The sequence below is a fragment of the Panicum virgatum genome, chromosome 5N (genome assembly GCF_016808335.1).
Source record: "Panicum virgatum strain AP13 chromosome 5N, P.virgatum_v5, whole genome shotgun sequence".
Classification (NCBI taxonomy): Eukaryota; Viridiplantae; Streptophyta; class Magnoliopsida; order Poales; family Poaceae; genus Panicum; species Panicum virgatum.
The window spans coordinates 24,036,501-24,049,384 of NC_053149.1; the positions used below are offsets into that span (position 1 = coordinate 24,036,501).

The following is a 12,884-nucleotide window of genomic DNA, read 5'->3' on the forward strand; positions in this document are numbered from 1 at the left end:
CTGCCAACTCATTTGGAGGCATACGGTACGACCTCTTAGAAATAGGGGCGGTACTGGGTTGAAGCTCGATAACGAATTCGATATCTCTATCAGGGGGCATTCCAGGCAAGTCATCTGGAAATACATCCGCATACTCACACACAACAGGAATATCTTCAATGTTAATTTCTTTTATGGCATAGGCACAAGAGTTGAAGCACTCTTGTTGTGGCAGATAGAGTATGGTGGCTCCTTGATAAGGTCAATCTATCTCGATAGCTCGGGAAGAGATATCTAACAGTATATTATGTCTAGTCATCCAATCTATGCCCAAAATAACATCAATGCCTTCTAAGTTCAACAAGATCAAATCTATCTTTATCAATTTGCTACCCAACTTAATTGGCACATGTCTAATGATTTGATTGGAAGCCATCTTTCCACCAGGGGTTGCTATCATGTAAGATCTCTTGGTATGACAAAAATCCAATCCTACCCTTGCTCCAAATTTGGCACTTATAAAACTATGAGTTGCACTAGAATCAAATAATATGACTGCGGGTTTATTGTGGATAGAGAAAGTACCCAACATGACTGGTGCTCCTTCGGGAAGCTCTGCAAGAGTAGTGAAATTAACTCGCCCCTGTCGGACTTGCACCATTTGCTTCTTGCCCTTGCCCTTGTTGTTCTGGTTGGAGTTCTGCCTTGGATAAGGCTTCTTAGGTTGCAGGCAATTCTTGGTGAAATGGGAAGTACTGCCGCAATTGAAACATCGATTGTCGCCATTCCTGCGATTGAACTGTGGGGCATTTGGCCTTGGGCCAAACTGCTGCGGCTGCTGAAAGACTGGAGGTCTGAATCCTCCCTGTTGCTGAGGCAGCCTAAAAACAAATCTTCCCGTTGGGGTTTTTCTCAGTGGAGCTCTTGGTGGAGTATTCTGCACCAGACGATACCTTGGTGGCTGAGCACTCGAGGGTCCCATTGGTGCCTTTCGCTTCTTCTCGACGCGGTGTGCGGCGATACAATCTTCTTGAGTAATGGCCATGCTGGCCAGCTCATTATAAGTATCTGGCTGAACAAGTTTCAGGCGTTCCTTGAGCTTGGTGTTGAGGCCATGACGAAAATGGTCGCGCTTCTTAGCGTCAGTATCCGCATGATGACCCGCGTACTGGCACAGGTGATTGAAGGCCTGTGCATATTGAAGAACAGTGCGGGTCCCTTGATTCAAATCCAAGAAATCATTCAACTTCCTCTCAATCAGTCCCTCAGGAATATGATGTGTCCTAAAGGCATTCCGGAATTCCTCCCAAGAGATAACATGTCCAGCAAGCTGCATAGCACAATAGTGATCCCACCAAATGCGAGCGGTGCCACGAAGCTACTGGGCGGTGAACTGAGCCTTGTTTGCATCAGCACAATGTACTGCTAGCAAGGCAAACTTGGACTCAATAGTATGGAGCCAAGCATCGGCGTCCAATGGTTCATCAGTCCGGCTGAACAGCGGAGGTTGGGTACCAAAGAATTCCTGGTAACCCGTTGGTTGCTCATCACGTCCTCCACGTTGCTGCTGGCATGGCGGATTCTGCTGCACTTGCACCAGCTGAAGAAGCAATTCGGTTTGCATGGCCATTAGCTCGGCCAGATTCGGCGGTGGCGGCGGTGGCTGCTGAGATCCACTGCTAGTTTCATGGCCGAAGCCTTCGGGCAATCCACGGGTATGACCAATCATCTGTAATTATGGAAGACTTCCATCAGATACATTATCCTTGCTCCCAAAATCAATGGTATGTGCAATGATCATACATTGGATAGCAAAACAAAATCACCGGAATTTAACAAAATGTGGTGTAACACAATATGCACAACACACATTTGCTCAACCAACATATCTCAAAATTGGTCAGCTGTTGGATAACTTCATACTCTACCATTTCGGTATTCAACTCCCGAAGCAAAACAGTAGTAAAGGTAACCTAAAAATTCACTTTGCGTCGTTTTGTGCTATCCTGTTTTTCAATAGAGATAATGGTAGTGTTTTGACTATAAATATAGCTACACTGATCCAAATAGGCTAAAATTTGGTGAGCACCCAGGTTACAAAATTTGCAACAACTTTGGTATTCATCAAACAGCCTAAAATGCACAGATGAAGAGATAAAAATTCAGCAAGCAGAAAGGTCATGATTTCCAAACTGTAGTCACTACTTATATTACATCCAAGGTAGTCTTTATATTACAAACCTAGCATCACACTTCCTTACTACATATGCTACAACAAGTGGTACTCCTTCCTAGGGCTATTTTACAACATTTCATTTCTCTATTTACATATACTACAACAAGGAAGATCACATGCTATCTAGGACAATCCTAAGATGCCTAGAAGTCGTCGAGGTTGCCCACAGAGGAAGCACTGCCGGAGGAAGAGTCGTCCGGCTGAGGGTTAGGCTCGGTAGGCGCGTGCTCGGAATCTATCTCTGAGACTCCCTCAATCTCCTCTGGGTCTTCTTCTTCTGCTGCAGGCTTGGCTGGGACAGCTGGGGGCATTGGCTGCTCATGGAGCATACCAATATGATCTATAGCATCACACAGCTCCATTTGGAGCTCGTGAACCTGCTCCTAAAGAAAAGCAATCACCGTGTTGCGCTACAATATTTTAGCACCATGCTCCATAACCTAAAGCTCGTATTGTGCAATGGCGTTATCTCTCCCAGCAACAGCCTCATTAAGCCCCTGAATCTGAGTGTCTCTCAGGCTAAGACCTCGCTGAAAAGTCTGGGCCAAGTCCATCACCTGATTCATGTGCCTCTGCTGAAGGGCCTAATAGCGATACTGGGCATTCATATACCTAATCACCGCCTGGATAGTCTCATTAGCCACATCTCCAGATAAGTGCCTGATAGCATTGACTGCCAGAAACAAGCCAATAGGATAAGCGGCCACTTCATTCGAATAGTGCTCACAGAAGGTGGTAATAGCTTTGAGGGCTACTAATACCTAAAACAGGATTCAACAGCAAGGCTGAGTATACTAATACTCAGCAAGACTTAACCGTCAACGGATATACTTAGTCCACTTAGCTAGACTATGCAAGGTTTTGTAAGGCCCTGGTCTTCCTTTTGCTGAAAAGTAACAAAGAGTAGGTACTTAATTTCACATTTTAGCTTTCAATATTCTAGTTGATTAACCATTCTATGTAAGCAACTAATTCTAATCAACCATGGTAGAACTTTAGTGAAACATCAAGATTGATCATAACAATATTACTCTTATTACTCTGTGTGGCAAAGGGATCAAGTAGTCTCAATATCATCGAGAGACGGATGATTCGAATCGGATTTTTCAACCTTGCAAGGTAAACCTAACACACACGTTTGGAACACCGTCGGGTCGTTCCCAAACAACCGTTGACCTTTCATTCCAGCTTGTGGATAGGGTCACTCTCCCCGACTACAGGGCACCAACTTCCTCCTTGCACCCATGGTATTGCGCAACATAAACATAAATAAAAACCTATCTCTAAGAGAGAGTGAAAGGTATATCCACTCACCGGTCCGATCAGCTACTAGGCTTACCGCGTACCATATTTACGACATGTGACTAGTACGTTCAAACACTTAACCGCCGCTACCACACACCGCGACCTTAGCAGAATTCATCAACAAAGACGGGGTCTCACCCTAGGTCATAATATCGAACATGACCCCGTCCGACATCCTTATAGTGATTGCAGGTAAAAGAAAACAAGCAACTCCTATTAAGCTCGCGAGTGACAGGCAATCACTCGACTTTTACCGGTCCTATAAGCATAGCAATTACGTGAACTCAAGTCTAGTGTTCAGTACATAGGTTCCTAGGATCATGCATCTAGGGTTTCAATTCAAATCCTAAGAACTGTAAATGCACAAGTCAGTAGTATATAAAGTGCATAATTTGAAATACTGGGTTTATGTTCGGGGCTTGCCTTCGCGGTAGTCACTAGCTAAATCAGCCTTGGGCTCTTCCGGACTTTGGCCCAGGTCTTCAGTCAGTGTAGCGACGTTCACCTGGGCTTCTTGATCACCTCCTTCGGACTCTGGAATCAGCTCGTACGTCCCGTCCGCTAGAACAGTCGTATCTATATGTGATGCAAGAAACGGTGTTACAACATACACACTTCGCGATAAAGTGGCAGTCTAACAATTAGCAAATATAACTTAGCATATGGGAAATCGTTTATAGAGTAGTTATTTAACTTGTCTTACTACACAAAACAACATGATTAACCTCACAAGACAACTTGATTATCTTCACAAAGTAAGTTTTAGTTAGTTCACATAGCATGTAAATCATGGTTTGCTAAGAATTAAGCAACTCAGTACACAACTATTATTTAAATTCAGCAAAATTACTTCAAACAGGAAGTACAGAGAGCAATCTATCCTGTAAATTTTATAACATTTTATGCAGCCAATTATTCAGAATAAAACATTTACTCAGACAGCACCAAGAACAAGATTAAATTCTACAGACTAAACTAGAGCAAATCAGAGGCTATAAATTTAACAGGATATCAATACAGAGCTATCACAGCTACTGTAAATGTTTCAGAATTTATCTAGGCATAAAATAGAAGTAATAATTTTGATAAAATTAAACCACATATGGTAAAACTAATTAGCACAGAAAGTTGTATAATGTTTATGGATCCCAAATTTTTCATACATAAACATATGACCAATATAGAGTTCCAAAAATATATAGCTAAACAGATCTAAAATTTCCCAAACTTGTGAAACAGCAAGGTTTTAGTGACATGCATGCATGGAAAAAGTTTCAGATACAGAACTTTAATATTTCTACCAGCATAAATACATTAGTAAAACTAGTAGATCTAGTAATCTTGAAACTTTGACCTAGTTAATGATGTCAAAAAAAGTTCAAATTTTTACCAAGTACTAGTAACACTGAAAGACACATTCTACCCAAAAACCACATGAAGTTACTGAGTACAACTCCTAAAACAATTAAAGCCTATTTATTCTATTCTTTTTCTTGGATTAATATGCAGACCAAAACTGAAGATGTGTATGTAACAAAACTTGTAGGTCTTGTAACAAGGATTCCAAAACATATGGATTTATATTTTTTTGATTTTTCTACGAATTTCTAGGCATTTTCAAAGTTCACTGATTTGAATTCTAGAGTTCATGTATATTTCTCAGTTTAACCCCTGGAAGTTTTTGAATTCTAGCAGATAGGCCCTTGGCCGGAGTCAGAGCAGAGGGAGGGGTTTTGACCGCCGATTCCGGTGAGATGGGTCGCCGGCGGCGAGGGCTAGGGTGGGGAAAAGCAGGAGGGGACTGAGCCGCACCTATAGGTGTGCTTGGCTCGACGGGAGATGGCCGGAGGAGGCGGGTCCGCGGAGGAGGATGGCCGGCGGCGGCTTTCTGGCGGCGAAGGGGTGGGATGGCCTGGTCTGGGAGCTGCGCAAGAGCGAGGTGGAGCTAGGGATGGGGTCTGCGCGGGCGGAGCGGCCGTGGAGGAGCGGGGCGACGGTGAGCTCGAGCGCGCCAGCATTCGGGCGGGCGGTGGCGGCGTTCTGGAGATTTGGAGCGGGGAAGTGGTGAGAGAGGAAGGGGATTGGAACATGGGGGTTCCCCTGGTGCTGAAGTGCACGAGATAAGGGAAACCGGGGCTCTTCCCTAAGCTTGCCAGGGCGGCGACGAGGTGGCGGCCGCAGAGCACGACCGGGGTAGCGTGGCAGGAGCGGGGGAGGTCCAGCGCGAGGGGAAAAGGGCGGCGAGGAGCCCGGGCACGACGCATGGAAGGCCACGACGAGCAGGAGGTGGCCTGCGGCCCTGCCTCGGCGGCGGGCGGCGTCGCTTTGCACCGGCGGCAGAGGAAGCAGAGAGGGAGAGAGGAAGACAAAGGCTGGACCTGTTTGCAAATTCAGAAAAGTTAAGGGGTCCTACTGTAAAACAAAAATAACTCCTAAAGTAGAACTCAAATGAAAAAGTGACCAACATGAAAGTTGTTCAACTTTTCAAGATCTACAACTTTGATGTTGTGCAAAATTTGATTTGACCAAAGGTTGAAAGGTTATTTTGAAAACATAGAAAGGATTTTGAATTTAATGGACTTTCATCTTTTCCAAAGCAAATTCATCTTAATTTCAGACTGAAAAGTAAAATTTCCTGCCATGTAATGATTACACTGAATTTTACAAATAAACCCTCCACAAAAGCAACATTTGCCCACTATATACAAATTAAATTATAGGAAGGACCTTGCATCAAATCATATTTACACAATTAACCTTATATTTTTAAAATAAGACCCTTACTCAAGCAAATTAAGCACATGATGCATAAAATAAATGCAGTTCTACTGTGCAGACACCTAGGGTGTCACATTAAGACCTATAGAGCTTACTTGGGTCAAATCACGATTGGTAACTTAACAATAATGAAATGAAAATTGGGGTATGGGTCCAGGGAGTACAAGTACTACAAGAAGAGAAGTGCTGAAGCTCCTGCGCAAGCAACACTTAATGAGATCGAGTTCGATTATGATGTAGAAATAATGATAAAGAGTAACGAGGAAGAGAGGGAGGTCAGAATAATTTTGTCAAAGAATCAAATAGCAGACCCATCTGTGGCCATAATACCAATAAAATCCAATAGAGTTTCCTCAGATCATGATGAAGAAGAAGAAGTGCAAGAATCTGAACTAGATGCATACAAAGATTGGCTAGCTTATATATATATATATATATATATATATATATATATATATATATATATATATATATATATATATATATATATATTACACATAGATTTTGTAATTCACTCATGACTGATATTATGGATCCTTTTTTAGAGTTTCAAGGCATATACAGGGAGGACACAATCAAGACATACCAAGAATGGTTGGGGGTTGAAGGAAAATTTGATGACATCAGTAATATCCCTCTCCTAATTGTCAAACAAATTACCATTCTTTGTCAGACTTCAAATTATGCTAGTTCATCATGTGACAAAATTGTCTGCAGATGTGTATTTGAATCCTACCATTCATATACATTCTAGTCAAGACAGCAACCCAACACCTCCAGTGCAGCCACCATCTCATGCTCGGCGTTGGACACAGGGGCAAGGAAATGGTAACTTGTGTTTATTAGGAATTAATTGTGTATGTATATTATGTCGTTTAGTGTCTATTATTACATTTTGTTCCCATGGAATAGGCTCAGAAAAGGGGACGTGGTCCCCTAAAAGGTTTGAAGTTAATCTCCAAGAGAATCAAGGCGGGCAATCAGAAGATGAAAGTTGACTTCTCCAGACTTGGAGGACCGGTAAGTGATAACTACCGCTTATTCGTTGATGAAATAGTAATGTTTACAAGGAAAAGGGCGCCACTCATTGGAGTGAAAACATGGAAACATGTCCATGAAGATGTAAAAGAGTCAATAGCATCTGATATATTGGTAATCAAAATCTTTGCTTCTGTATACATTTCAATTTTAAACTAACGTAACAACTCACATAGTATTCGCATGTTCTTGTAATTATATAATAGGCTAGGTGGGACATTGAGGATAATGATCATTCAAGGAGAATCATATGGGACATTGCTAATGAGTGTTACAAAGGATGGCGTTCAACTTTCAGTGCTACGGCCAAGGCATACAATAGCTACCACCAGAGAATGCTACATAAGCCTAAAAAATTAGATATTGTTGAATGGCACTAACTGTTGAAGTATTTTAGGACTGCAAAATTCCAGGTTTGTTCCACATTGTTACTATTATTGAACAATAACAATTTCATACAAATGGCTATGTCTGAGTCATTAAGATTATTGTTGAAATCTTGACATTCTATAGGCAAAGAGCATACAAAATTCTGCGATTCGAGCCCAACAAAGGACCAGACATTTATCAGGCTCTAAGCCTTATGCTCAGCGCAGCTATGAGAAGGTAATAACTGGAGAAGCACATCTACAAGCTTTCTTGCAGGATGAATTACTAATTTATTATGTTCTTGGCATATTAGAGAGATCCAGAAACTGGTGATGAGCCCAATGATATGGAACTTTGGTTTATAACTCACACAAAGGATGGGCACTGGAAAGACCAAGAATCTAGGGATGTCTACGAGAGTTCTCACTGAATTTATACATACATTACTATATAAAATATAAAATGCATGCAATTTCTTGTTCAACTAACTCCTCCATCTGTGCCTTGTAAATGTTAGGACAAAGCAAGCAGCCTTATTACTGAGGCGGAATCAAATGCAGAGGAAAACTTCATTACCCAAAAGGAAAAGAACAAGATTTTCCAGATGGCATACAAGATAGTCACAGAGTGCAAATCAAACAAGTTGCATGGTATTGGGTACCTGGCAAAAAACCCAACTAGAAGGCAGCTGTTGAATGCGGATCGCCAGGAACAAATTCGTAAGGAGAAGCAACAGCATGAGGAACACGTCGAGCTCATCGAATCATTTGGGCAGCTACAACAATAAATGTCAACATGAGAAGCTGACAGGGAAGCCGAAAGGAAAGGAGAGAACATGCACGACAAATTGAAGAAATTAACAAGGCAAGGGATGCTGATGAAGAAGAGCTTAGGCGAGAGTTCCTATCAATGATGCAAGCAGCAAATGGACAGGCACCATCTCAGCAGGTACTAGTCAAGCTAGTTATTGAATGACTTTCTTTCCATAGGTTCTATATCTAAATGTCTGTATCCTTTCATAGATTGTCCTGCTAACAGCTGTCCAGCCAAACAACAATGTCACTGCATCTGCAGAGGTGGTGGCGGCTGCATCAAACATGAGTACTGAAGAAGTACAGACAAACTCACTGAATGTGCTCTCTTCTAGCAGGTTGTCCGTGAATTGATAACTTTTTACTTCTATCATCAGATACAGAACAAAATCGAACCTAATTTTTTTCCTTCCAAATTTTGTATTCCAGGAGAAGCCTCAAAGCCACCCAGAGCAATCTGAAGTTGGTGGTAAACCAAGGGCATCTAGCATTCGCACTACAAGAAGTAGTAAAGCTAGTGAAGCACATTCCGTCCCGCCCGCGGCATACGTTTCATCACAACAGCTACAGAAAAAAGCTGCAAATAGGAGACGACAAAACGCCAAGAAGACAGGACGTGAAATTTTTGTACTCTACCAACTGTGAATGATTCTGTTTCTGTTGTCAAAGTGTTTATAGTTGTGTTAATTATTTGCTGTCATTCTGATAATTTTATGATTCGCAATGAAACATTGGTTTGATACATGCTGTTGTTGCACCATTTCCATTATTACAGATTATTTGATGCTTACAAATGCTATTAATTCTTTTCAGGAAACTAAGCTATTTCGAATGGAGCAAACAGGTGATGGGACCTTCTTGAAGTCACTCTTTGCTGATCAAGTGATGAGATCGTCTTGAAGTCATGCCAACAATGTGTTGAAACAATTTCCTGTTGAAAACTTATTAGTATTATCAGTGAATGGTTGAATGGTTGAATGTTGCTATGTGTTGCTACATGATGTTGTTGAACGGAATTTATCAGTGAATGGTTGAATGTTGTTTCATGAATTATAAATGTATAATTATTATTGATCTTGTATTTTAATGTTTTAAATTATTGCTGCTACAAAAATAAGCGTGGCAGGATAGACATATGGCGACCTACAAATCTATAGCAGCAACACCTTTTGTTGCAAAAGAGAATTCATCCTATCGCAATCCATATTTTTCGATGTCACAAAGGCTCGCGGCAATAGTAAAATCTACTTGTAGCAACTCTGTATTATGGTGGTAATAGAGACATGAACTTTTGGCATCCAAAACATTTTTGAAGCAACAACGTAGAAAACATCTTACAACCAATCAAACTAGTTGGCATTAGCGTGCTCCACTTATTGCCTCCAATCTATATATTTTGGCGGTAATAGAATGTTCCACCTATAACAACTATCCCTGCTGCGTGGCAATAGAGGACACCACCTATAGCACCGTAATCAATTTCGTGATAATAGAGAGAACCACATATAGCAACCAAACAATTTTCGTGGCAATAGATAACACCACCTATAGCACCAAAATCAACTTCGTGGTAATAGAGGGAACCACATATAGCACCCAAAACACTTTCGTGGCAATAGAGGTGCTTCCCCCTATAGCAACCACAACTAGAGTGTAGCAATACAATACTTTACAACGAAAAATTTTACAAATTGCAACGCATTGGGGACGATGCAATTGCACCTATGGCAACAGCAGATGCGTCGCAATATGATAATTTGCAACCAACACGAGCGAGCCCGTAGATGCTAGTTGCAACGCCTCATTATGTTGCAATAGAAAAACTAATGCAACATAAAAAAAATATGCGTCGCTACAGGCTAATGCAGCGAGACATTTAGCTGCGTTTTCTTACGACACAAATTAGTTGCAATTGCGACTATTGCAACTAAATATGGCATATTGCAACACATTTTGTGTGTTGTATTAGAAGAAAAATCTAGTAGTGATGGCTTGCAGCGGGGGACGAAGTGTCGGCGCAAACCACCAGTGAGAACATTTGAGTCAGTTTGCGATGTGCGTTTGCAGTGGCTCTGAAGAACCTGGAACCATCCCGACAAGTTTTATTTCTTCCCCGATCCAGACGTCATGCCACAAAGAAGTGGAGCGACGATCCCCTACAGGGACTGTGTTGTGATAGCTTGGTACAGTGGCAGCAGGCTATCCCCCACAGGGACTGTTGCAATAGCTTGGTACAGTGGCAGCAGGCTCCTGAGATGGTCAAGTGAGCGCCATGGATATCCCCTTTCACTTTGAGCGTAGCTAGGCACAAATGCTGCTTCACCCATTTCGCCCAGGAAGACTGGCCGGTACCAATGAAGCTTATGCAGAAGCTTCAGTAACAAACAAATATTCTGCACTGCTAGGTCCGTGATGCCAAGCCCTCCTTGGTCCTGGTGTTGGCGAACTTTGTCCCAATGTAAATGGTATAGATATTTTTCAATCATATTCGATCCGATTTGGAAATGTTTTTATCCGTTCGTATCTAATTTCAGATATTCAATATTCGTAATCGATCTGTATCCGGATATTAAAAGTTATATTTTTTATAATATCGATATCCATTATAATTCTATCCGGCAAAAACAAACACTATCTGTATCCAACCTTTATTCAAACAAAAATATGAAAATAAATACGATATCAATAATATCCGTCCGTATTCGATCGTTTACATCTCTACCTTAAACCTGTCGAGAGAAACCTGCTGCGTCATTTGTCAATCCTCTTGACAATCACCACTGGCGGCAGGAGCACTGTTAGACAAACATCCATGCTTGGGACTACTGAGACAAGCTTGCATACAGGGTATGGAGCGACGACCAACGAGTAGGCGACTCGCTCCTTACTTGGATGCCCTCTTCTCCATCTCAACCAGCGCGTCTCGCCCTTTGACATGAAGCCAAGGAGGAGGCGCGTCTCCTGCAGGGTCCGCATCCATTTGCAGATCTGCATCTTCGGCGCGGGGCGAGTCGTGTCAGGTACAGTAATACGTCGAGCAGGTGGCCGGCGGGAGCCGAGAGTTATCGCGGCGTTAGCGACGCCGTTGGCGGCAGGAGATAATGAGATATGGTCGGTGACGATGGGTGGCGCGCGGCGTACCTCGTGGGCGTGCTTGAAGCGACCGTCCTTGCAGCGCTCCCGGACGATGAGGTTGAGCTGGTACTCCTGCATGGTGCGGCCCTCCTCTGTCCACCACCGCACTCTGCTTCAGGTAGATGAGCTTTAGCAGCCCCGCGCATGTCCCCCACCCTGCGCCTCCACCCCCGCCGCCGGAAGAGGAGGCCTCCGAAGCAGGACCAAGCCGGCGTGCGAGCATGGTTAGCTTGGTCGGCAGGCCGAGGAGGCTTCCTCGCCGGCCGGAGTTCATCATCACAACACAACGTGCAGGGGGGCTCCTATGGGCTATGGCGGGAGGCATATATCATCGATCCATCGCTGAAGGATATAGAGCGGCGCAGGAACCAGTCGGCCCATCTATTGAAATTTCATGCCAGCCCGTTTGTCATTTACAGTGATCTGGTTGGTCTGGTCAGGAACCAGTCGGCCCATCTTATTGATTTTTCTTGCCACCCGGTTTGGCATGCGCTGTCTAGCAGTTACACCTGTACGCATCGCCCACCAGCTCCACCTGCATGGTGCTGCATGCCTTTATTTTCTTGGGTCAGTTGGATCCATGCCACTACAATTTCTTGAAATTGGATTTCATGTTGAAATCCATGCCATTGAGTGGTATGATTTTGAACATAAAACCCAATTTCACGGAGTTATGGTGGCATGAATCAAATTTTCCCCATTTTCTTACCATGCATGCATGCTAGCAACTATACTTCGGGTGGGCGTTACACAGCTTATTAATTTTGCTTTCCTTCTAATTTCCTTTTTCTATTTCTAATTCTCTTAGAAATATTTCTTCTGTGCTTAATACGTTTCTTTTTCCATGTTGCTTTCCTTATTCTTTGTATTAATTTATCTGTTTTAAGCACATAATAGTTGTATCATTTATTTGTGTTTTCTGAATTCATGTTTCTTTCAAATATTTTGTTTTCTTTTAGTGGACTAAGTGTATGAATGCTATAAAATACTAGTATTTGATATTTTTATTCTCTTCTTTTCTTGATATTGTATTTCGTTTGGTTTTCCCAATATTCCCTAACTGATTGTTTTTATTGTTTTTTTATTTCTCATCACATACTTATTTTCATCATTCAATATCTATCCTTTTATTTTATCTTTTTATAATTCATATCAACCTTAATTGCTTGTTAACAGAACATCAATTATATTTAAAAGCGAGTCATGCTCAACATATACTAATTTATTAATAT

General features: G+C 42.2%; 1 protein-coding gene across 1 annotated transcript; it reads right to left on the reverse strand.

The window, feature by feature from the left end:
• Nucleotides 1-11,164: 11,164 nt before the first annotated feature.
• Nucleotides 11,165-11,956, reverse strand: LOC120676748. Its single transcript, XM_039958072.1, has 2 exons — nt 11,659-11,956; nt 11,165-11,511 (listed from the first exon to the last, which is right to left on the reverse strand). The coding sequence occupies exons 1-2, from the start codon at nt 11,728-11,730 to the stop codon at nt 11,269-11,271; spliced, it is 315 nt and encodes a 104-aa protein (XP_039814006.1). The 5' UTR covers nt 11,731-11,956; the 3' UTR covers nt 11,165-11,268.
• Nucleotides 11,957-12,884: the final 928 nt, after the last annotated feature.

Coding starts and splice junctions, on each gene's coding strand:
- LOC120676748 (XM_039958072.1), bottom strand. CDS start 11,730: ATGCAGGAGTACCAGCTCAACCTCATCGTCCGGGAGCGCTGCAAGGAC. Junction 11,512..11,658: donor GCTTCAAGCACGCCCACGAG/GTACGCCGCGCG, acceptor CCCGCGCCGAAG/ATGCAGATCTGCAAATGGAT.